This window comes from Haliaeetus leucocephalus, unplaced genomic scaffold (genome assembly GCF_000737465.1).
Source record: "Haliaeetus leucocephalus isolate CR32 unplaced genomic scaffold, Haliaeetus_leucocephalus-4.0 Scaffold0, whole genome shotgun sequence".
Lineage (NCBI taxonomy): Eukaryota > Metazoa > Chordata > Aves > Accipitriformes > Accipitridae > Haliaeetus > Haliaeetus leucocephalus.
This window is the reverse complement of record NW_010972436.1, coordinates 3074577-3099163: the sequence shown is the minus strand read 5'-3', so window position 1 is coordinate 3099163 and position 24587 is coordinate 3074577. Positions and strand designations below refer to the sequence as shown.

The window sequence follows — 24587 nt, the reverse complement described above, 5'->3', positions numbered from 1 at the left end:
GGCCGGGGAGCTCCGCGGCTCCGGCACGGCGGACCCCTGCGCGCCCCCCCGGGCCGGGGGGTGGGAGCGGATCCAGCCCCTGGCTCGGTTTCTGCAGCTCCTCCTTGGGCACCTCCAGGCCCTTCCAGGTGCTAAAACCGCTGCCCCTGACAAGGGGCAACTTTCTCTGACTGGATTTCACTTTCTCTACCATGTCGGCTGAGGATGTTAACTTTGGGTGCAGTTTTCGTTATTCCCTCGAGCTGCAGTTTAATTTGCCTTTCTAAGTGTATTATGTTTGATGGTATTTCTACCATTATGTTTCTCTGAGAGAGCAAGGGTTGTCTTGCAGTGCCTCAGGGAAGCAGAACCATCATGTTTGCATGAATTACTTTATAGTTAGATGTAAGTAACTCAGAGGTTTGGTTTGGGGATTTTTTTCTTTTAATTTTTATTTTTTTAGAAAAGTTCAATAACACAGAAGTAGTGTTATTTCTCTTGTCACATTGCCTTTCCTTTGCATGCATGTTTCTGGCGTGATGTGATACTTTGTGAGTGGTAGGACGCGATAACCTGTTCTTTCACTACGGAATGACATTATAGATTGCAAATTATGCAACAATCAATTTGAAAAAGTTTGTAATGACAAGTTTTCATGTGTCTGTGCAGTGTTAGGTTGCATTTTTTTACTGTTTTTTTGTAAACACATCAAATAAAGGTAAATGGAAATTGTGGCTTGTATTTCAAGAAGTACAAGTACCCGGCATGATTCAGAAAACCCTCCTTTCTATTACAGGTTAAATCAGCCGTTGTTCTTGAGAGTCTTCGGTTGCACTGCTTTGTCAGAATTGACCACATGTGTTTAGATATTTGCCTCCAGATCTTCTGTCCAGTATGGCCCTGCTGAAGGGCAGTGCCCCCTGAGAAAAACAGTCCTCAAGCAGAATCTTGGCTGTGACAAACTACTGAGAGCAGTACCACAGAAACTATGTAAGCTGGTTCTGTGCTCCTGGAGTAAACATGATGAAAACGGAGTCTTCAGGAGAAAGATCAACCCTCCGAAGTGCCTCTCCTCACAGGAATGCTTACAGAACTGAGTTCCAGGCACTGAAAAGCACCTTTGACAAACCGAAATCAGATGGGGACCAAAAAGCGAAAGAGGAAGGAGAGGCCTCGCAGAGCAGGGGAAGGAAATATGGCTCAAATGTCAATAGGATTAAGAACTTATTTATGCAAATGGGCATGGAGCCCACTGAAAGTGCTGGAGTTACCTCTAAAACCAGGGGGAAGGGTGGCCCTCCATCACCTCAAAGACGAATTAGGCCCAAAGAATTTGTAGAGAAAGCAGATGGTTCAATTGTAAAACTGGAATCATCTGTCTCGGAAAGGATTAGTAGATTTGACACTATCCATGACGGTCCTTCCTATTCCAAGTTTACTGAAACTCGGAAGATGTTTGAGCGAAATGCTCATGAAATGGGACATTCCAATCGCTACTCCCCAAAGAAAGAGAAAGTTGTTTCCAATGAGCTTCCAGATGAGTGGTGCAGCTCTAAGTCTCACAGAGGCAGCACTGATTCACTGGACAGTCTTAGCCCAAGGACAGAGACTGTCTCTCCAACTGTGAGTCAGCTCAGTGCAGTTTTTGAAAACACTGACTCGCACAATGTCATCGTTGTAGAAAAGTCGGAAAACAATGAAGAGTACTCTGTAACTGGTCACTATCCGCTAAACCTCTCATCTACTGTCGCGAATATCTCTTCCCCAGTTGCAAACCTTGAGGGTTTCAGTCCTTTGAAAGATGCTAGCACGTGGTCTCCCCCAGCCAAACAGAGTACAGGCGTGATGTCTGTTGAGAACTCTCAGCAGAATAGCACGCCTTCAGCACCGAGACAGAAGACGTCCACAGGCGCTTCGGCAGGTTCAAAAACAACTGAAGAAATAAAGAAGAGTACAGAGGCAAGTGCTGATTCTGTTGAGAGCTCTGCAGCGAGTCAACAGGATTTGGTCAACGTGCTTGACAGCGGAAGATCTGTGGACAGCTGTGCTAGGAGTAAATCAAAAACAGAGACAGAAGTTTTGTTGCAAAAGGAACGGTCAGAACATGCAGAGGGTATCTTTGATAGACCCGAAGCTGCAGAATTACCAAGAAATGTAGCATCAGGTGGTGATTTTGCCACAGATGCTGTTTCAGATGCTACCGAGTCCCATTATGATGAGGCAAGTGAAAAAGAAGTGCATGAAGATGTGAATAATTTTCAGAGTTCCCATGTGTATATGCACTCTGACTACAGCGTATATCGGGTACGATCGAGATACAGTTCTGACTGGGGAGAGACAGGTACAGAACAGGATGATCAGGATGACAGTGATGAAAATAACTGTTACGAACCTGATATGGAATATTCTGAAATAAATGGATTGCCAGATGAGGATGAAATCCCAGCCAACAGAAAAATACAGTTTAGCCGTGCTCCAATTAAGGTAAAGTTTCCTACTTTCTTTTTCTGCAGTTTCGTTCTTTTTCAAATGCAACTTTATTTGAAGTAGATTTCGACATCCTATCTTGCCTCTGAAAAGATTGCAGAGGATCTTTCGATACATGTTCTTATTACAGTCAGCCAATGAGCATAGTCTTAAATGGAGTAAGGAAGTTGAGCTCTGATGAGCTTGTGTCATTTCCTAGACTACTTGATGGCTGATTAAGGCAGCAAAAATTGAGAATGACAGCTGGGTTTCTGAAGTTTGAGAATTTTAACATGCGTGTTTTGACTTACATGACTGAACTGTAATCACATGATGAAATGTAGAAGTGGGTATTTGGTGGCCGTTGTGCTGCTTGGGTTTTTTTGTTTTGTTTCGTTTCATTTGAAATCACAGCTTCTTTAGATTGAATGGCTTTTCTTCAGCTCTCACCAGATGTTCTTTAAAGTCCCTGTGTTTAAACACTGTGCCAGGAAATAACAGTGTGATTCTCTCTCATTAGTAGAGGACTATTAATATTCCGTGTCTGAATTAGTGTCATCTTTTCTAGTAATATTGTCACTTTTTAAAAACTTTGAAACATTAATATATGTATATCTAGTATATCTCAGTGCTACAGAAAGGCAGAAGTCAGTTGATTAAAATACCTAATGAAGGGTGGGTTTCTTGGAGAGCTTTTTTGGTTTGTTTTCAAGTACCTTGAAATTACAGCTAAGAATGTTGTTTCAGTACTTTCAGTTCAGGAAGGAATAACTAGTCATGTTTTGTTGTATCAGCTTTTTGCTGCTGAGTCTCAGGTTAAGTATAATTTACTTCCAAGTTGTTTATAGTGCACGTGGTCTCAAATGGACAATTCAAAAACATAGCCATTTTTCCAGAAATGGCTCTTGAAACAGCCATATATCATGGAGAAGTTGAAATCTAAACGTTTTAAGATTAAAAATATGTAATTGAAATTGACTGTATTGACATTAATTGTGTGAGTTTAGCAAGGAAAATTACTAAACCAACAAACAGAAGTTTCACTATCAAACCTGAAGTATGTGATTTACGAAATCTGCATTTATGCCACCTGTGGTTTAAGTTAGGGTAAGATGTGTATTTGTATTAGGAAATTTTCAACTGAATGAAGCAACCAGGTTTTCACATCTGTTTATTGGGGGGTGGAGGGAGGGGAACTGCCTTGTGTTCTTCATGCTTCAAAGAGATCATTTTTTACACTGAAACAAAATATTCTAAGCTGAGATAATGGATTTTTTTATTTTGTTTTGTTAGTATTTTATTCAGGCTTGTGTCATGGACCAAAAATTCTAACGGTGTTTGTGTTCCCTCTAGATTATTCCCATAATTAAACTAGCTGGTTTTCTTTAATATTTTTGGGGGAGATGAAGTAGAGAAAACTTTTTTATTACAAAGGATTATGTAAGTTGTCCCCTCCCCACCTCCTTCCCCCTCACGCTGTACTAATAGACAAGATGATGTTCTCTCTTCTGAAAGATCTACCAATTATGTGCAGAGGTTTGTTTTATCATATTTATTACAGTTCTATCAGATAAGAATCCTGAAAGTGACTCCACTGTTCTGAAAGAGCTAACAGTGACATCCGTATTTGAGTATATTGCTGTCATCTGAATCATGCTGTCATGCTGAGTGCTAAAAGAGTATTCTCTCAATTATTTAGTTATAAAATTTTTCTTTTCTTCTCAAGTTTTTCATGCTATATTCATTTCAGATTACATATTATCAAGTAATAATAACAGTCCATCAGGAAAATGCTCTAAAAGTCATTTGTGTAAATAATAAAAGAGTACATTTGTCATGGTTTTAAGCGTAATGCACTCTTAACAAGCTTATCCAAAGTGAAAGAACCATTGCTTTAATTATTTTAGCATCTTTATTGTAGATAGGAAGAAAACAGAATAAAAGCTGCATTGAGAGAGAACAGTGTAGGAGGGATTGGGAGGTTTGGGAGATCCCCTACTTTTTGTCCCAGGTGCCTCCAGTGCATGCAATCTGTTGGTCATGTGGGGAAACAGAAGTGAGACTATGTGGAAGGCTTGCACTATGAGAAAGAAGTGCAGCGCAAGTTGTGGAAAATTAAAAACTGCTTCTCGAGCCTTCCTCCGTTTTCTCTGCAGCACTCTGTAGTTCCTGTGACAGAGTCAAGCAGCGTAAGCCCAGGCAGGCTGCCAGTGGCCTCAGGTCACTGCCCGGCCATGCCTCTGCGGGCAGGGACCCGAGAAGGGCAGCTGGAGAATCCCCCGGTGGGTCCTTGGAGGCTCTTGAGTCTCTGGGCTCTTGTGCTGCCTCTCGGACAGCGCTGCCAATTCAGCGTGCTGCTAGGAGGTTATGAACTGGCTCTGGCAAGCGGTTTCTGCCCAGCAGATAGGTACCAATGAGCAGCGCAGAGGGCAAGGGGGACTTCGAGTTCTGTCCCCTCGCACAGTGCTAGTGGGTGAACTTAACCGATTGCTCCCTGTACCCATCTGTTACGTGGGGATGATGCTTGCTAGCTGAATAGACAGCAACTATTTAAGAATGCTTCTTTTCTAGGCGATTTTGTGTGTTAGTTGGGCATACTGGTTTCATTAATACTTTCCTGAGCATCGTCTCATGCATAGCGTAACTGAGAGAGAGGAAAATACAAAGCAATGTAGGAGTATTTTCTGAACTGTTGAAAACTGATTTGTCTTTATTAAAACAAAGCAATTTGTACTTAACTACTCTGCTAGATAATGGTGTGAAAAGTCCAACCCAAACTCTGGATGTTTAGCATTGATTTCACAGTATCGTACTGCCATTCTTCTCCTACAGGTGAGCTCTGAAATAATTAATAAAATTGGCATTTGAATGTGTAACCTGTGAAATGAGTGAGTAGTTATTGCCATAAAGTTGTTACTTGAAGGTCTCAACAGGTTTACATAAACATCTTTGAACTATTTTACCAAGGGATTTTTCAGGTAGACTTGTTAAGAAGTAAATGAGAAGAGTGCTGAGACTGAAGGGCAAAGAGATTTCAGTTACCACCAAGGGGAATCCTTTCTGTCCCTTTAGGGGAAATGCTGTGGACTGTGAGAAGTAATGAAGTGTAGGCAGATTGATGAATAAATAAAATCTTACTCATCAAACTGATAAAGACTGAGTTCTGCTCATCTCCCAAGGAGGAAAAAAACCCCAGTTATTGAGAAACTTGCTATAAATACTCAAGTCAAAGGAAATGCAGGAAATTCTATTCTGTTACAGTCTGTAATTTTGCTATCGGAGATCCCATGCTCCATGGGTCATTTACTGTGCTCTAGGATTATGGGATATGTTTGCTGATCTCATCTCTGTTGAAAGTCCCTTTAGGAGTAGGTGGCTGCCCAGGGGCCATTGCAGGCTTGGAGAGTTTCTAGGTATTTGGAGTGTGGCATCGCTGACGTGAGCAGTTGTGCGTGTCTGTGGGAGGTTAAGTCAGCTTGGTGCTGTTCAATAAAAAAGTAGCCTAAAAGGGCCCAAGAGTTGGTGCTGTTACCGGCAGTGGGCATGAGTGTGTTGCTAAACAAGGGATGTGCACATTGATAATAGCAGTTGATATGAGTGCTTATATAGGAATACAGAGGCCTTCATCAGCACTGGCCTGTTCTTGTGTTGGGGTATTGTGTTTCTGCTCAGGGATAGAACTGAAACTTCCCAAGGCAAGTGTAACAGCTGAAAAAGTTAAGTAAATGTAATGAGGAAAAAAATACCCTGGTCTTACCAGGGATACTTTTCTACACAAAAAAAGCAGAAACTCTGTAATTTATTGGCCTTTTGTTGAGTTTTGCAGGGTTTCCTGGGGGTTGGGTTATATGCTGTTTCCCAAACATTGTGGGCTAATTGGACAAGGTTTGCCAGTAGTGCAGAATTCATTAGCTCATGGCTTTCCACACTCGTATCAAATGGAAATGTACTGATTGTCCAAATCATAGTCCTTTTTGAGCCATGCTTCATTCATCCTGGATAGAATTAGGATGGAAGAGCAACGTTCACCTCTTCTCCTCTCTCCAAGTCCAGAATGTCTGGTATCTTGATAGCTGATGGCTGCATCTTCAGTTAGTGCCCTATTTCTGGCACCAGGTATACGTTAAACCATTTAAAGCTGCTAGCAGCAATCGGTGTCTCTTGCTGAGCCTCCTTTTGCAGCCTTCTGCTCTGCTGGCTTGGCCCTCCCTGGCTAAGAGGTTGGAGAGGGTTGGGTAGTATGTGATCAGACCGGATGGCAGACAGCTGGTAACTTGGGGTGCAGTGAGGGGTTTTAGCCCAAGCTGCTGCTGCAGTTTTTGGGGTTCCATAGGGTGCAGTGGTTGTGAAGGGACCTCTCTGCAGACTTCTCTGAGTTTTGGGGTAGGTGTGAGAGAAGGTAACAGGAATGGAAGGGATATAGCAAACGGCTCTTCCATGCTTCAGCTAATTCCATACGAAGGGATTATGATCGCTAGTGCCTGTGCCTCATATGTTCTTCCTCTCTTTTGTTGGGCAGTATGACTGAATCTTATACCCTTCAACACTTCAGTTTTGCAGATCGTGTTTTGTTCAAATGGTCTTCAGGAATCCGAATTGGTGCTTCCCTCTCTTTTTTTTGAAGTGAGCCTTTAAAGAGGTTTTACAAGTGCTGTGACTGTAGTTTAGTGTAAAATATAAATGACATTTGTGTTTAACCGTTGTTTTGAAATTTCTTATGAACTAGATGGTGATTTTTCTTATTAAACATCAGTTCAAGGAGCAAGTCTTTATTTTAGTTATTCCTCATTTCTCTCACTAAAATGTATTTGGGAATGTAAATAGTGGCAAAGAAGGAATCTGAAACAATCTGACACTAATTACTTTGGAAATTTTTTACTCTCTAAAATATTATTCTTTGTTTGGTAAGCATCAAAATAAAGTATGCTGGAAACATTTTCAAGTTTTGAAATTTGTTGAAGAAGAAAGTGTTTCTTTGCCTGATTCAGTGTTTAGTATGGTATTTACCTGTTGTTGTCAAAATGTTGATGAACTATTTTGCATCATAGAAGTCATAAGTGAAGGTTACCCATCCACAAGCACTCTACAGTCCTGGGTTCCAAACTCGCCACTGCTTCTATGCGTGTTTTACTTAAGTGAATATGGAGTTGGATTTAGATGACCTCCAGATCTCCCTTCCAACCTCAGTGAGCCTATGATTCTATAAATAAAGTAGTCCCAGTGGGTGTTAGGACATTGGTTGAAGGCAGATGTGGAAGACAGGACTTGCAGGAAGATCCTTAGGCTATATCAGATTTAAAATGATTACAGAATCTGAGAAATTAATTCACATTTGAATGGGCTGATTAAGAAACTTTACAGATAAAGATGTGAAAGATGTGTAGCTTCCTTCTGAAATCACTGAAAGAATATTTTGCTTTCCTTAGATTTGGTTCTCTACTCTAGCTCCTGTGTCCATGCTTTGTTTACAACATTAGGAGTGGATGGTAGTTCTGGCTGAAGCATGAAACTAGGTGTTAAGTAGGCTTAGGCTATGTCTCCTGTAATGTTGAATAAATCACTGAACCTTTGTGCTGGTATTTGGATTCTGTAAAATGGGCAGCAAGTTGGTAATTAATTCCATTAATCTTGTCTTGTGAAGTAGTTTCACATACTGAGCTATTGCTTGGGTAGCTTGAAACGTGTATTCTGCTACATAAAATGACCTTATACTTTTTTCAGGTATTGTGAAGTATGGGAAATTCTGCAGGCTTAAGGAGTAATAATATGTGTTGTACTGCAAGGATTGTGATGCTAACTTTCATTATTTGTAAAAGTTAATGTAAAACCAGGTTCTTTGTTCTGGTGGTAGGATATATAGAGCGTTTCTGGGACCTGGTCTTTTATTTCAGTTACATTTGTTACAAAAGGCACAAACTTTTATATATATTTGTCAGGGAAAGGAATGAGAAGTAAATATTAAGGATTCAAAGACTGGATGCTCTCAGATAAAGAACAATAGTGACAGGATAAAGCATTCCAGAACAAGTTGCTATTTTGGTTATTAAGAGGTCAGTTTGTTCTACGTGGTTATCATGTGCATGAATGTATTGCTGAGTTGGAATTGTATACTTTCACTAGATGAGTCTTTCACACACAGTAATTTCAAGTGCGAAAGAATTTTCTTGTATTAGGTATACATGGAATTATTGGAATACAGTAGATGGAATAAAGTTACTTGCTTACCACTATATGCTGTGGAGACTTTAACTCTTGTATAGGTCATAATTTCACTACTAGTTCTAGGGACCAGTTATTCCTGGATGCAATGTTCACACACCGTTACTGAACTAAAAAGAAATAATGTTGCTTTAAACTGGGTTTTGTAAGCATTGAAGACATTCTAGAAGAGCCGTTTGTAGAAAACGAGTTTGGATTGAATAATTGGCATCAGAGGTTTATGTGGTTTAGATTGAAAGGGGTTCCTAGTTAAAGGTTTTGAATTTCAAAAATGCAGCCTGAGAAACTGTAGGGAAATGGTTTGAAATTAGATGAACCAAAGAGCAAAGGTAGCTAATGGTGGGGTTCTTGGAACCTCTTTGATTCAGAATTAGAAAAGTATGTAGGATTTGCGTCCCAAGAAAAAGCAGAATACACGAGCAGAATAATTGCAGACCTAATCAGAAGAAAAGCCAGCCAAAGAGAATATCAGAAGCTAGCCAAGAACTTGCAAGGAGTGGCAGAAGTAGTTGTTTAAAAAAATGAAGACTGTCATAGAGTTCAGAAGTCTAAAGTGTGATTAAGATGTTGCCGAAAGTCAAGCTGAGTTTGACCTTGTAAAGGAAAATAATCCAAGTAGTTAAAAGCTATTTATCCATTAAAAATGAAAAAAGAAAGGAAGCTGGGCGTTACGCAGTGAGCATGAGGTTATGATCAGAGCTATCATCCCCAGCTTGTATTAATATTTTGCCTTCATTTTTGGTGCAGTTGGTTGTGTTGAACATGAAATCGGGATTAAGAGTGAAATAAAAGCATACAGGTGGAAACTCTTACAGTGGAAATTCTTACAGGGAAATGAAGATGAAACCTAGAAGTTCCTAGTGCTGAGGTTTGTACGGGGCTTGGTGAAAGAAGCTGTATTTTAGAAAGTCTCGTAGCAAACATTTCAAAACAAACAGAACACTATCAAAATAGAGATGGTATTTAACTGCGGAACAGGAAATGCAGTAGCTATTTTTCAGAACGTAGAGAAGAGGTGGTTCTGGCAGCTTGAAATTTTTTTTTTTTTCTTTTGTGTAGCAAAGCAATAGGAAAAAACTTAAAAAGAATCAAGGCAGGGAGGCAAATGGAAAAGTGTCATACATGTAAATGGATTTATGAGAGGTAGCATATAATGTCTGCCTTTGATAAGATAGAAGACTGTTAAAAATTTCAGTAGTTCTGTCTCGAAAGTTGGAGCGTGCTAATGACAGTTGCTTTTGATGGAAAGTGGGGAAGCCTTATCATTGCATAGGATTACAGTAAAATATGGATGACTGGGAGGACTTGAGTAGTAGGGATGGATTTATGAGCTACGAAGTTTTATAGTGAACTAGTGATTCATTTGTAGGGGATGACAGCTAAGGAGAAAGCCACTCTGGGTCTCGCTTGCACGGAATGACAGCAGTAACCTGTGGTGCGATGCAGCTGTGTGGAAGGGAAATGGCATTCTAGATACATGAAGCAAAATATTTTGGTAGTGGTAGTGAGTGTCATTTTATAACTGGCTAAGGAGACTTCATCTGGAATGTGTCTGGTGGATTCTGCTCAAGGCGAGTGAGCTTGCAGGAAGAGTTGCAGCAACTTGCTGCTCTTATCTGTCTTTTTCTTGGTTAATTCTATCATAAAACAGGGAGCTTAAGAAATTTATCTTGCTCAGTGAGGGATGACAAAGCCTGAAAAAGAGAAGCAATTATGCTCTGGTATATCCAGAAAGGAAAAGCACCTGAAGGCTAAGGGGCAGCATTCCACTTTTAAGGTGGAATTGAGCATTTTCCGACTAAGATTAAAGAACTGTAATAGCAGGCACTCTTTTAATGTGTTCCAAATAGACTACTGTATTGTCTAACAGTGTCTATTAATTCTGTTAAGGGTTAGAATTTCCTTCAGCACTGTTGAATTTGCACACAAATAATCTATTAAAAAAAGTATCTGACACTCCTGTAATTAAATGGTACAAAGCGATAGCTGTTATTCTGTGATGTCCTTTTTTTATATAGAAAGTATTCTAGTGAGAGCAGAAGCTAATTTTACTCACTAGAGTTGATTCAAGAGACCTGTCAGATCACTCAGATATTTCTGTATGATAAAGTCAGTGGAAGGTGTGAATACAGAATTTATCTCTGAGACCCGTTTGCCTTGCATTATTATGCATACAGATGCACTTCTTAGTCTATGCACATCTGTAACTTTTTATGTTCCTCTCTGCAGTTTCCATCTGCCTTAGTATTCAGTGCATAATCTCAAGGGCATAAGATGCTGGTTCACACCGAAGGGATATCTTTTAATATTCAGACTATGCTGCATGTAGACCTAGGGCCTTTTATTTGATAAAATACTATATTTCAAATTTACAATTCACATTATTTGTTTAAAAGCAATAAGCTATAGAGGCTTTTAAAAGTCATGCTATCAAACTCCTGTCTAATTCATCTAGATCATGGCCTTTATGATAAAAAAAAATCCCAAGGTTTTATCCAGCTTGTAATCATCTTTACATTTTTATAAGCTTGCAGTCATCTTTAAGATGGACTCTGACATATTTAGATACTGACATATTTAGACTCTGTAGATATGTAGATTCTGACATATTAAAACATTTACCCGTTAGCTCTGCCTTCTTAGCAGCCCAAAGATACCTGTTCATTAATGTTGACTTGGGTGACTGTCCAGTAGATTTTATTGTGCATGGACTGCTTAAACAGAATACTCAGAATATTTTAATACTGTATTTTTTTGCAAGGGCAAACCAGAGAGAACCCATGAATCTAGAGATTTAGAGCACTTTTGAAAAAGCTGGTGATTTAGAAGTGTGGGAAAGTGCACTAATGCAAATGAGAATGTTTCAGTATGGTGTTTGGGAGCATGGGGCTAGCAGTCCATGTAGTTCTTTACTCCTCTTTGTCCAGCCTTTTTTTCTGAAGTAGTTGCTCAGTTTTACCTCCCCTTAATTAGTCTGATATGTTGACTAAAAATTGCCACCTTGATGTTTTGCACATTTCTTTCATGTTGATATTTAAGATGAGCGGAGGGAAATACCATTAAACGGAGGGGTTATTTTTTTCTTTCTGTTTGTTTTTTTTCTTTTTCCCCTTGTCTCTGTATGGCCAGTAAAGCAATTTCCAACCTTAACAGCTGTAGATCCAAAATAACTGCTAAGACTTACTGTGGTTTACAAGTGCATGACACAGTCATTACCAGTAAGTCTTGACCATTGTAAAGGGGAAGTTACGCTTTACCAACCTCGTAACATTCTACAATGAAATGACTGGCTTGATAGATGACGGAAGAGCAATGGATCTTGTCTACATTCACTTCAGTAAGGCTTTTGGCTTAACATCCTCACAGAGAAGCTGATGAAGTATGGGCTGGATGAGCAGACAGTGAGGTGGACTGAAAACTTGCTGAACAGAGAAGTGGGCAGACGGGAACCTCATGAAGTTCAACGAGGAGAAGTGCAAAATCCTGCACCTGGGGAGGAAAAGCCCCATGCACCAGTGTATGCTGGGGCCACCCAGCTGGAAAGCAGCTTTGCAGAAGAGGTTCTGGGGTCCTGGAGAGCAAACACTATGTTGAACATGAGCCAGCAATGTGCCCTTGTAGCAAGGAAGGCTAATGGCATCCTGGGCTGCATTAGGAGGAGTGTTGCCAGCAGGTTAAAGGACATGATCCTTCCTCTCTATTCAGCACTGGTGGGGCCACACCTGGAGTACTGGTTCCTGTTCTGGGCTCCCCAGTACAAGAGACATGGACATACTGGAGAGAGTCCAACAAAGATTGGATTTAGATTGGATATTAGGAAGAATTTCTTTACTGCAAGGGTTGTCAGGCATTGGAACAGGCTGCCCAGGGAAGTGGTTGAGTCACCATCCCTGGAGGGATTCAAAAAAGCATGTAGACAAGGCACTTCAGGACATGGCTTAGTGGGCATGGTTGATGGTTGGGCTTGATGATCTTAAAGGTCTTTTCCAACCTAAATGGTTCTGTGAAAGGTCCATGAAGATGATTACAAGACTGGAGCATCTCCTATGAGGAAAGGCTGAGAGAGCTGGGACTGTTTAGCCTAGAGAAGAGAAGACTCGGGGGGATCTTATTAATGTGCATAAATACCTGAAGAGAGGGTACAAAGAAGATGGAGCCAGGCTCTTTTCAGTGGTGCCCAGTGACAGGATCAGAGGTGATGGGCACAAACTGAAACACAGGAGGTTCTGTCTGAACATCAGGAAACACTTTTTCCGTCTGAGGGTGACTGAGCACTGGCACAGGTTGCCCAGAGAGGTTGTGGAGTCTCCATCCTTGGAGATGGTACTCGGAAACCATCTGCACGTGGTCCTGGACAACCAGTTCTAGGTGGCCTTGCTTGAGCAGGGGGGTTGGACCAGATGACCTCCACAAGTCCCTTCCAACCTCATCCTGTGGTTCTGTGGCCTCATTTAAATCAGAAAAAAAATATTTTCCTGATAGTGAACTTCGGCAAAGCAAGCAGCTAAATTGCATCCAAGATGAATTTTTTTAATTTTATTATTTGTAAAATATACTAAATTACTTCTCCTATTATTTATGAAATTAAAAGAGTGCATGAGGTGCAAGAGTGCAAAAGGTTTTGCAGATCCAAAGGTGGTGCAGCAGCCCCAGTAGGTTCTCCCTGATTGTAATAGTTAATGTTGTTTAAATACATATGAATATTTTAACAAGAACTCATTGAATACAGCTTGAATTTTTACCTGTAATTACAGATAGTTAAGTTTAATTTAAGGATTGATAGTAGCCTTTTAATGTTTCCTGTTAATGAGAACCTAGACCCACCACTGTCAACCAAAATAGCTATCTAGGAAAGGATTTTAAGGGGTTTTTGGACATGTTTTGTTGTGTTAACAGCATGAGCAGATTGACCTAACCTTCTAAGTAACATTTAACAATACAAAAAAATTTGGTGGAAATTTTTAAACAAATATTATTAGTTAAATATTTATGATTAAGAGGAGAAATTAAAAACAGCCTGTACAAAAATAAAACTGTTGAGGAGTAGTGTTCATTTGCAGCGGAGGTAAAGCCCACTAACATTTTGCATATAGCAGTAGCTGAAGTCTGTATGGCTGTTGCTGTCCTGCAGCTGGGTAAGCCTTGGTTGGAACAGAAACGTGAGCTGAGCACTCGGTTGAGGCCAAATACTCAAAAATCCTGGTCAGGCTGGTAAATAATTCCACACTCTGCTGTACACCTTCAGTGCAATCTTAAAATTACTCACTTTGTAAAATGTACCGAGCTGCTAACGTTGTCTAGTTTATCTATGAAATCCTTCTGATAATGATGGAGAGAGGCATCTTGCTGATTTCGTAAAGCTCAAGAACTCCCACAAGAGAGGCCAATGTGTATGGCTGAAGATGACCACAGCAGTTTATAAAATGTGAGAGAGATTAGTGGGAAGTTTTTTGAGTAGCACTTTGAATAAAAGGATTAGAACTGAAAGATAGTGAGTAAGTATAAAGTAAATTGTTCTTCACTCCTTTGGCTTAAAAGTGGATCTGTTAGAGCAAGGCTCGTGGCTATGTATGATCTATGTTATTTATTTTATTTTTCTAGTCCACAGGGTTGCTTGTGTCTCGTAAATCCTGGACAACCCCTGTAGTTAGTCCATATATAGTTAATCCACAGCAATGAAAACCATGGGGGCTTGGCCAGGGTGGTGGTGGAGCAGTGGGGGTCTCCTACCCCAGCCAGGTGACGGGGTGGGAGTGCGGGCTGAGTTGGAGCCTCATCATTACTCAGGACCCTGCCCTGGCTGGGTCCTGCCCCAGCTTTCGTAAGCCAATGCAGGTGGTACACAGTAGCGCTGCACTTGCAGCATTTAGGACTCCAAGAAGCCGTAGGGCAGGTTTGTGGCCTTTTTTTTTTTTAAGACCTAACTGCTTACCACTGCATAGTAGTCCTGCAGTATAGCATTATCCGAAATACGCAGTTGAACCCTCTCTTTGCCATTTTGCCTCAATTGACTTCCTGATGTTATCTAAGCATTGTAGTCTGCCTTGTAGATTTTTTTTTTTTTTTTTAAATGTAGCTTCTGGTTGTCTTCTCTTCTTTTTTCCCCGTGTTGTTTCTGGACACTTCCCAGGCTGTAGTTAGTTTTGTTGATGGCGTAGGACATAATTTCATTTTTTAACCTTAGTTTTCTTGGGTAATATAGTTGGCATTTGCATTACATTAAAAAATAATTTCAAAAAAAGCGTCTCTTTTAATTGCCAGTTCATAAATTTTTCTCACTGTTTTACATAGAGCATGTTCATCACTCAAAAGACTGAAGAATTTACTGTGGTGCTTTTTTTCCATTGAGTTTATTTTGTTACAGCATTATCTGTGGATTTTGTTTATTGTGTTTTATTATTTGTAGTAACTAAATAACATGTGAAATGTAGAGCTTCATATCCATAGAGGCTCTGTAAATGCTGTTCATTCTCTGGTTGTTCTCTCCACAGATCTTTCTATCTGATCTCACTCTTTGCTTTTGATAGCTTGCTTCTTTATTGTATGAGACAACAAAATCTAGATGTGCCATATGTCCCATAGCAGTTTTCCTTAAAACTGTGGCTGACACCTGAGAGGAGAGGAAGCATCTCCTTTGGGCCATGTTGCGTGGAGTATCTGCTTCACCTGGCCAACTTACAGGGATTTGCTGCCACCCATTTTTAGAAGATACACTTGCACACCTAGAAAAGTAAGAATTAACAAACTTATTTGTGTATGCAGATACTTAACTAAAAAAATATTGTAGTGGTAATTCATCAAAAGGCTTTGATAGAGAAATTTTGGTCTTAAAAACTCTGTAATATATTCTTATATGATAAATGTAATGCTCCCAAGGGTGTGGAGCTTGCTTTAGCTGCAAGAATTTTTGCAGTGCAAGGTAAACCTGCCAGGAGGGTGTAGCAAAAATGTCTGTTAAGGGTAAGCATGGCGTGACTTCTTTCTGGTATAAGGTATTTTTTGTTCTCTTTTAAACAAGAGTGGTACTATAATAATGAAATACTAGATCAAATTCTTTGTCTTTTATTAGCACTGGAATTCGAAGATACAACATCACTTGGTGACTTGCTGAATAATAGTTGTCTTTTAATGACTGGCTTGGATTACTTTGAAAATGAAGGTCAAAATTTTATCTTTTGTTTCACTATCTGAAAAAAACCACCAGCAGAAGAAAAGGACGACTGTCCCTCATGCCCCTTTCAGACCTCAGATTTGATTAAGTTCCTTAAGTGAAAAAAATGCAATTGTAGAATAAATTACATTTTAAATACCTTGCTCTGAATCAACTGCTTCTCTAATATCCATATCCATATATTTGGTGCAGACATCAGTGTTACCATCAGAAATAAGATATTCTGGGGACTCTCTGACATGGTAGCATGACAAAGGGCTGCACAATCATGAGCTTGATCAGTAAATTAGCTTAGTAGTACTGATAGCAGATTTCCAGGAGTTACACCACCACCTCTGATTCAGTTCACTGAGCTTGCATGTAAGAATTCCTGACAGCACATGATGGGGTATCAAACCGAACTATACTGTGCTATACTACGCAAATTATACTGCATAAGATTGGCAGACGACAGTGCTGGAAACCATCATTACAACACCACTGAGTCACGTGTCATCTTCTGCACCGTTTAGTTAGCACATGGGGAATAGAAAATAAGGTATCAGCATGCACTGATAACAGGGCAACTGGACAGGCGTGATGACGGCAATGACCTGAAGAAGTGCACAGATACTAATTTTTCTGCTCTTACGCTACATTTGGCAGTGCTGAACAGAGTGGGCATCAGGAGAGCTACAAAACTGACAGGCAGTGCTTCCTTTTCTCATGGGTGCGTGGCAGCAAGTAAACTCGAAAGAAGCAAACATGAATGGGAAAGTTTTGTAACATACAAAACCTGAGAGTGGTGTAATACAGCAAAATAAGGTGGCACTTAATCTGAAACAGCTTGTCAAATTGAGATGATTTAGGGGAGTTTTTCTTAAACATGGAAGAACAATTATGACCATAAATGCTGAGGGGGAGCCTCTGCATGAATTGCCAGTGCACTTGCCTCCTCTGCTAAAAGCCTAGCAGTGAGATTGTAGGGCATTTTTAAGCTAAGATCATAACAACAGCGATGTCATGGAATAGGGTTTTCAAGTGGGGGTTTTTTGGTGTTATCACAGCACTGTTGAAGTATAATGTGAATGTGCCTGCAGAACTGCTTCAGTGACTTAGCAATATTTTCCAGTCTCACCTTACTGATACACTTATCTGCACTGCAAAGACATTTCTTAATTTTGCATCATGGTTAAGGAAAAAGGTATAGCTTTGTGTACAGTCTGCTGTAAGAGAAAGATTCAACAGCTAATTAGCTAGAAGAGAGTGAACCAAAAAAAAAAAGGAAGCTACAGCAAACTATCTGTGATGAAAAAACAAAGCCTGAGAATTGTGGGGAGTACTGGCCTTTACTCTTTGCTCTGACTGTCTTCCCAAAGCAACCGGCCCTGGCAATTGCAGTCTGTTCTGCAAGGAGCCTAAAACAGTATGCTGAACATGTAGTCCGCTGTCTAATTATACTAAGTACTGGTGGGATGGTCTCTTCATCCAGTTACAAGAATTGTGTCAGAAAATGTCTACTTCAGGTAGATCTCGTAATGAAACCATGAACTGATGCTTTATTGGAAACAGTTTTAATATCTGGTAGTATTCAAAGAAATGCACAGCTATTCTGAAAGAAAGCAAATGACTTAAAGTTCCAAACTTTCAGTACTTTTGATGTATACCTAAAAAAAATCCTGCATTTTTGGGTGGCAGTTAATAACAAACGGCATCAGCTTCATGAAGAGAGTGTAGTGCCTTCAGTTGGAAGCAGTTCTTGGGTTTAATTACTAGTCAGTGAGTCTCCTTTGTGTGATCACATCACAACTCTTTAAGCCGATCAAGGAGGTGCTCAGAAAACCTTTGCTAGTGCTTAACGGGGTTTCTTACTTACTGATCTTGGAGTGCATGTACATTATCTCATGAAGGCTGGCAGCTTTTTTAGGTGTGTTGTGAATCCATAATCAAATTTTATAAAAATCTTTGGCTTCTCCATGCAGTTAACAAAAGAGCTTGAAGAAGGGATAACCATCTTTGGAACATGTGCCTATGAAGGGGACTCAGACCTCCCTCCCTCCATCATTTTCTAGGAAAGCATCTACCTAGATATTACACTACAGGTTACATCGTTTGTTCTTCCACTCTTTCTGTTGAACCTGGGACCAAAAGAACCATCTATACAGAAAGAATTTGCAGGTCCCGGCACTGGAAAGAACACAAGGGCAAGTACGATTGTGTACCTTAATATTTAGACTGTTGCCCTTTGGCACTGAGAGCAGCTTTGGGATCTGTGATGTGCTGAAAAACTTGTTAAAATGAAATAGATAAGGAGCTATAAGATTTAAAAAGAGATTCTTTGATTTAAAAGGAATTGAATTTTAACTCCCACATAGTGAATGAGTGTTATAACCACTTGGCCTTTTATATGAAGTGCACCACTGTTATCTCTTCCTCACCTGGATAGGCTTTCATGAAGAGAGTTAGAGCTTTCCTGTTTTTTTGATCAGACACAGCAGTCACTTGCCTTCAGGAGGCAGTTGTAGTCTTTGAGCCCTGAGTAAAGGGAGGCATCTCTTTGCAGCTCTTACTAGGGCTGTAAGCTGCAAGAAGTCAGAGAGACTGCAGTACTCCATAAATTGATTCTTGACTCTAGGCAGGGCCTCGGTCGATGTTTGTGCTTACTTTGTGGAGCACCACCCCTAACACAACTTAATTTCACTTCAGATATTGTGGGCGTTTTAAGTGATGGACTCCAGATTTTTAATTTAGTGAGTATATAAATGTTGTGTTTTCCTTTGACCAACTGATAAGACCATAAATACTTGACTGGGTTGTAGTTTCCAGTTAGTGATAATAAATAGTATTTATTTCTCAGACCAGACTCCTCTTCTGGATGCTTTTCCATCCTCTTTTCTTCAGTTGCCATATCAGTTGAAACCTGACTTTTTTTTTTAGGTTGTCTCTCCCATTATGCTATTTGAAAGTGGTGGCTGGGAGGTGACAAAGACTAACATTTAACTTCACTATTCTAAAGCAATTTGAATGTGGAGCATTCCCCAAGGGGGACAAAAAGATAAATAAAACATCAATGAATAAAGAAGCTAGAATAATTTTAAAACCAGGGTAACCAGGATAGGCTTTCTTATTCATGTCTTGAAGCTGCCCTGGTTTTGATACACAGTCAGACCCTTATCGAGGTATTCACTTTGTGGCTAGAATGTCTCTCTGTCTGCATAATGAATATAAATAAGCCCAACAGATAACATAGTAGGGAGAGAAACAGTCAGAGGAAGATGAAATAATGCTTAGTTATGCAACTGGGATTAGTGGAAGAAAGAGGAGGAGAACCGAGACCTTCAAATTTTGATGGAGAATAAAAATTGTAAAATTTTGATAACTGCTTTTGGGGAATCTTATGATAGTAATGAATCAATGTCATAATACTACAGTTTAGAAGGAAAATATTCGCCTTTTACAATGCATACTCACTGACCTACAGGTAGATCAGGTACAGGTGAAATCTGGGGAAAGAGCCAGGAGCTGCAGCTACCCATGTTGGAGTGCTTGCCTCCTGCCTGGCACCGCTGCTCTGTCCTTCACCATTTTGATTTGAGAGAACTTCTGCAAGGTCTTCAACATCTTCAAAACACACCTCCCACATTGCCATAGCTCTTTACTAACTGTGAAGCCAGGTTTCAGAAATTAAAAAAAGGTGGGTAATGTACTGTTGACAGAATTGTACCTCACGTGTAACTCTGGCTGACGAGAGTGGGTTTGTTGTCAATCATATCTTCAGCAGAACTGAAACTGAAATTAATATAGAGGAAGTAAAAGAAAGTGGCTTCAGCCTGTGCTTTGAATTCCTGGTGTTTTCAGGATAGTACTGACTTTCTTCTTTGCAGCAGTCCCACGTGACTCGATACTTGTTTGAAAATATTATCTGTCATGGATGTAATTATATGCTTGGCCAATAGAAGTCGAAAACAAATTACAGTTCCCAGAATCTGTACTCCTTTCCTTTATATAACGGTATCAAGCTATGTTCAGGAAACAAAAGAGATTTAAGAGTGGGGGGACTGTCATGGGGAATATGTGTATGTATTGCTCCAGGCAGCAGTATAAATTAGGTGTACCTGAATTAAAATTAAACAAGATGGGTTGGTACCAAAAGCAGTGTAGTTGTAGCTGTTTGGTGCTCAATAAAAGACTAATTTACTTTGCAATGTAGTCATATACTTTGTCTTATTTTATATGTTATATAAAATAAGCCAAGCAAATTCTCCTTACGGAGCCTGCCTGTCCAAATGCTAATTGCTGATGGATGGTATATATTCCTCACAACAAGAGACTGTGAATTTATTTGATGGTTTCACAGAATTTTATTTATGGTAATTCAAGGATGTAGTTTAGAAGGCTTCCAATTTGAAGACAAAATTCCTTTCATGATTGAATTGAACATCTAGGATCCTGCGTGCAACTAAATAAATGTCTGTTCTTTTCCATATACCAGAGGATGCGGGTGCAGACTTCCTTGCGAAGTTTTTTTTCAGAACGCAACATTTGAAGAATCAGAGATTTTTCTCTTGCAGTTGGAGGGGGTGGCTGGTTCATCTTTATGTCATTCTGTAGAGGCAGCTGTATGTTGCTTTATGTCTTTTACAGATGGTGGCCTTTTTTTCTTTTTCCTGTGGTGGTTTAAAGCATGCTTACACAGCAAATACAGTGACTCTTCCTGTGCTAACCTATGACTGAAGGTGCTGGGAAGCTTGATGCAGAGATGTTAAGCTAACAAAGTTATTCCATCCCATTGACAAGCTCTCTGGACTTCAGTCTTTTAAGTATCTTACAGCATGATAAGACCTGGCGGGGGAGGGGAGAGGGTGCTACTGTGTGCGACAGACTTTGATTTGATTTTTTGTTTCTGTTTTGCTAAATTGTGGGCTGTAGAAGGACAGTAGAATCCTGCTGTTAGTGAGATGCAAATTAACGCCTGCCCCCAGTGTGATGAATTTCTCTTAGCCAAACTAAAAGTTTGGGGGTTGGTGTTTGTTTTTTTCTCTCAGTGGATATCTTAAGATAATGTATTCCTTATTGTGTTCTTTAAGTAGTTTTCAGAGTCATTATATAACATGGAGGATTTTGTGTTTGAATCTGCACAAGATATTTTTGCTGTTACGTGGGGTTATCTTGCTGCTGTATCAAACTTTCTTCTGGTACTGCAAATTAAGAAATTAGTACACAAGAAGCATATAACAGCAAAGGAGAATTTGATGTGATTTAGGACTCTTCGTACTGAGTGCAAAGCTGTGCAAAGCTATTTCAGTTTATATTCTTAGAGAAGCCCCCTGAATTTTTGCAGTAGGTGATGGTGTTTCTAGTTGAGAAGCAGCTTAGAGGATTGAGCTCTGAGAATTATTTCAGATATTACGAGCTGGTCTTTTCTCTCCCAGGTCTTTTTAAAAGCTTTCAGAAATGCCATTTGGAGCACTGAAAAAGAAAACATAGTTTCCCACAGTATAGAGTAAAAAAAGTAAATCCATTGCATATAATATGCCATGGTGTTGTATTTAAAATAAATAAAATGCACTACCCAATTTAGGCACTGACACAAAGACAGACTTTGTCCCTCACGTGCCCCTTGTGTTGTCGCCTTGGGCCCTGGCTGCATGTCAGAGTTTCTGCCCAAACATTCCAGAGTTTCTGGAATTCTGTGGGAAACAGCAGATGCTCGACAGCAACTCATCCCATTTTCCAGAAGGCCCCTCCTCCGCCTCCGCAGAAGAAAATGGTCCTCTCCTCCCTGTGTTATGGGTGGCAGCAGGCTGGGAGGAACTTTCCTGTTTTGCATACAAAATAATCTTTTTTTTCAGACTGCCTTTGTGCATGTATGTGTGCCTTCAGTTAAAAACCTTGTCTGCAAATGTATATTGTTTGTGTTTTGCCTTGAATTCAAATTGCAGTGTGGATTGATATTGCAAATTGATGTATGTTGTGCAATTTGTGCAAGAGGAAGAAGCAAACACCTAGAAGGCACTATCTAAGGCCAGCTATTTTTATTCTCTATTATGTTTTAATTTGCTCCAAATGATGGGTTTCTCTGTGGCTGAGACACTCGTGCCTTCTAGTTTGCACAGTCAATTTAAACATTTGCTGAATCATGGCATCCAAATAAAAAACTGTAAATGTCAAGTACTGTATTTAGTGATACTTAAGTCTGCACATACGAATTAAATATAAATAAGCAAAATATTTTGCTGCATTGTTACCTAACTGTATTTCTAGAGATTGCACTGCCTAAAGCTCCAAAACCTGGAAAACACTCATCAGGTTTCAGAAATTCAGTGTTGTTGAGCTCACCTATTTTCAGCGGTGTTTGTAGTGGAACTTGACTGGGGACCTGTGAAGGCCTAGAACTCATACTTCAGCCATCTCCATTGTTTAAACACTTCTCAGAATTTCTCTTGCAGCTGAGGTCTGTCCCCCTGATTTACTGTACCCGATAGCAATGCAGCAGAAACTTGGGAGGCAATTTGGGTTGCACAAGCACTGAAGGGCTTGATCTCCTGCTTGTGCTTGCAGTGTTCAGTGAGGAGTACCGTCTCCTCTGGCCCCATGTCAGGTTTTCAGGCACTGTTCGTGACCTTACAGTCTAAACATTAGAAACACTGTTCTAAATAATCCTATTCTACTTTGTGTAAAATAAGTAAATCTTAGGCTTATCTAAATAGCTACAGTTCAGCAACTTCTCTTCCATTTCCACATGGTACCTTCTGAATTTTTTGAGTTACTTATCACCCTGATGGCTTCCCCACGGTTAGTCCAGTTACCTTGGAAACCAGTTTACCTGCACATCTAATCTCTGAACTGATGAAATAATATGTACTGCCTGCAGATCAGTTTGAAGGAAGCTTGCTTCTGTCTTAATTGAAGAATGTTAATCTCTTTGTTCCAGAAGTATCAAAATTTCAGAGGGTTTTTTTTAGGTTCAAGTAAAATGTTGTGCTTGTTTTTCATGTTAGTCCTTGAAAACACAGCAAAGAGGATTAACATTATCATATATTTTGAAAAAGATGTAACTATCTCTTATGACTAACTGCTTACAAATAAAAGTTAAAAAATACGGAGAAACACAAAGCTGTTTACTAATGGTTGAGGCTACATTATGCAGCTGTTGAATCAGTGTTAGCAGCAGAATTTAACTGCATAATGGTAGTTCAGAAGCGTCTCCTTGTACAGTTGTGGCATAGCTGCTGCACAGAGTTGCAAAAAGGAGTTTGCTCCTGCCCCGGCACTGGTGAGGAGCACTGGCTGTGCCTCTGCTTTGTTATCCACATAAGTCCAGGCTTCCTTGGAACAGACTATCCTGAAAGTAGTATTTTTCTTGTCTTCAATGAGGTAGGAAAAAAAAGGAACAAAAAGATACTACTTTTTTTTTTCTCCTTAGCTTTTCCTTTAGTTTTCACTGTGTACTTGCTGGTCTTGTGTTCATCTCCACGCTATTACAATTTCCTTTTTTGACTTACATAACAAATGAACCCTAAAATTTGCATCCAATTTTGCAGTCATAACATAGAAACACTGATTTTTTCATTATTTTCTGGTAGTTTATTCTAATGATATCAAGACTTATTAAACTATTTTTTTCAGGTTTTATCTGGAATGTGGAAGTTGAATAATGTTGTTCTGAAAATGAGAACAGTATTTTCTTTTCAATGTAAACTTACTTAGCTATTATTTCTGGGGACCTTTTCTGAAAATTAAACTATTGATTAGAGAAAGCTTTGTCTCCCACCAGACTTCGTGGTGTCAGGCTTTCTAAGCAAAACTATCTATGCTTTTGTCTTCCAGTGTATTTGAAATGATGCTTTTTGACAGTATATATAGCAAAATCATACATTGTGTGACACAAATGATTTTTTAAAAATAGTTCATCAATATTGAGTATATGCTGAATTGTGGTAAAAAATATTTTATTTGCAGTGGTACAATAAATAGTTGGATATACTGTTTTCTCATTCATGTTTTTTTCAGTATGGTCATCTGCTTCTCCCTCTTTTTGACACATTCAGGTCATTGAAGCGTTTCCCGAGGGGTTATCAGGGCTTTTGGATATTGTTAGATATGTTTATTCCAGAGTTCAGGTAACAAAGGTTCTTCCTGAAAATTTATGTAGAGTCAAAGAGTTTCTAGAATTTTTGATAGGATTTTATTTTTCCAAAAGCTTTATCAATTTTATAAACTGCTTAATTGGGAGGAAAAACATTAGAGATCAGGATTTATATACTCAGCTGGAAAGAAATGCAGTTTTTCTTGTTTGATTAGCCAACTTAGGGTTACCCGCTAAGATTCTAAGAATTAGAGACCAAAGATTTGGGGATAGGATTTAAGAGGGAATTTTGTTAGGGTTCATAGAAAATCTCTTGAAAAATTAAGATGTTGAGGGAAAGTATATATAGAATCTATTGAATCACTCATTTTTGCCCATTCCTCTGGGAGAAAATAAGTGTGTGAATTGCATGACTTGTACTTCTTTGTTACTTGGAAAAAAAACACAGGATGCCTGAAATTGGGAGAAAACATGCTATAGACTGAAATGATAGATTCTCAGTTGGTGCAAATTTATACTAAAGCAGATTTAACTATGTTAATTTTTATCTACTAAAGTCCTGATTACAGATGTGATATTTTCCAATGTTTTAAAAGCATTTAAAATAAACAAGGCGGCCATTGGGAATAGTTAGCATAGGTTCACCAAGGGGAAGTCATGTTTGACCAACCTGATACCACCTGT

General features: G+C 39.5%; 1 protein-coding gene across 3 annotated transcripts in view; it reads left to right on the top strand.

The window, feature by feature from the left end:
- The first annotated feature begins 999 nt into the window (after positions 1 to 999).
- Positions 1000 to 24587, top strand: part of PPP1R9A (protein phosphatase 1, regulatory subunit 9A) — a 141830-nt gene continuing 118242 nt past the window's right edge. For all 3 annotated transcript variants that reach the window (XM_010569506.1, XM_010569417.1, XM_010569333.1), the window contains exon 1: positions 1000 to 2463. In XM_010569506.1, coding sequence (XP_010567808.1) covers positions 1000 to 2463 — 1464 coding nt within the window. The remainder of the gene's footprint in view (positions 2464 to 24587) is intronic.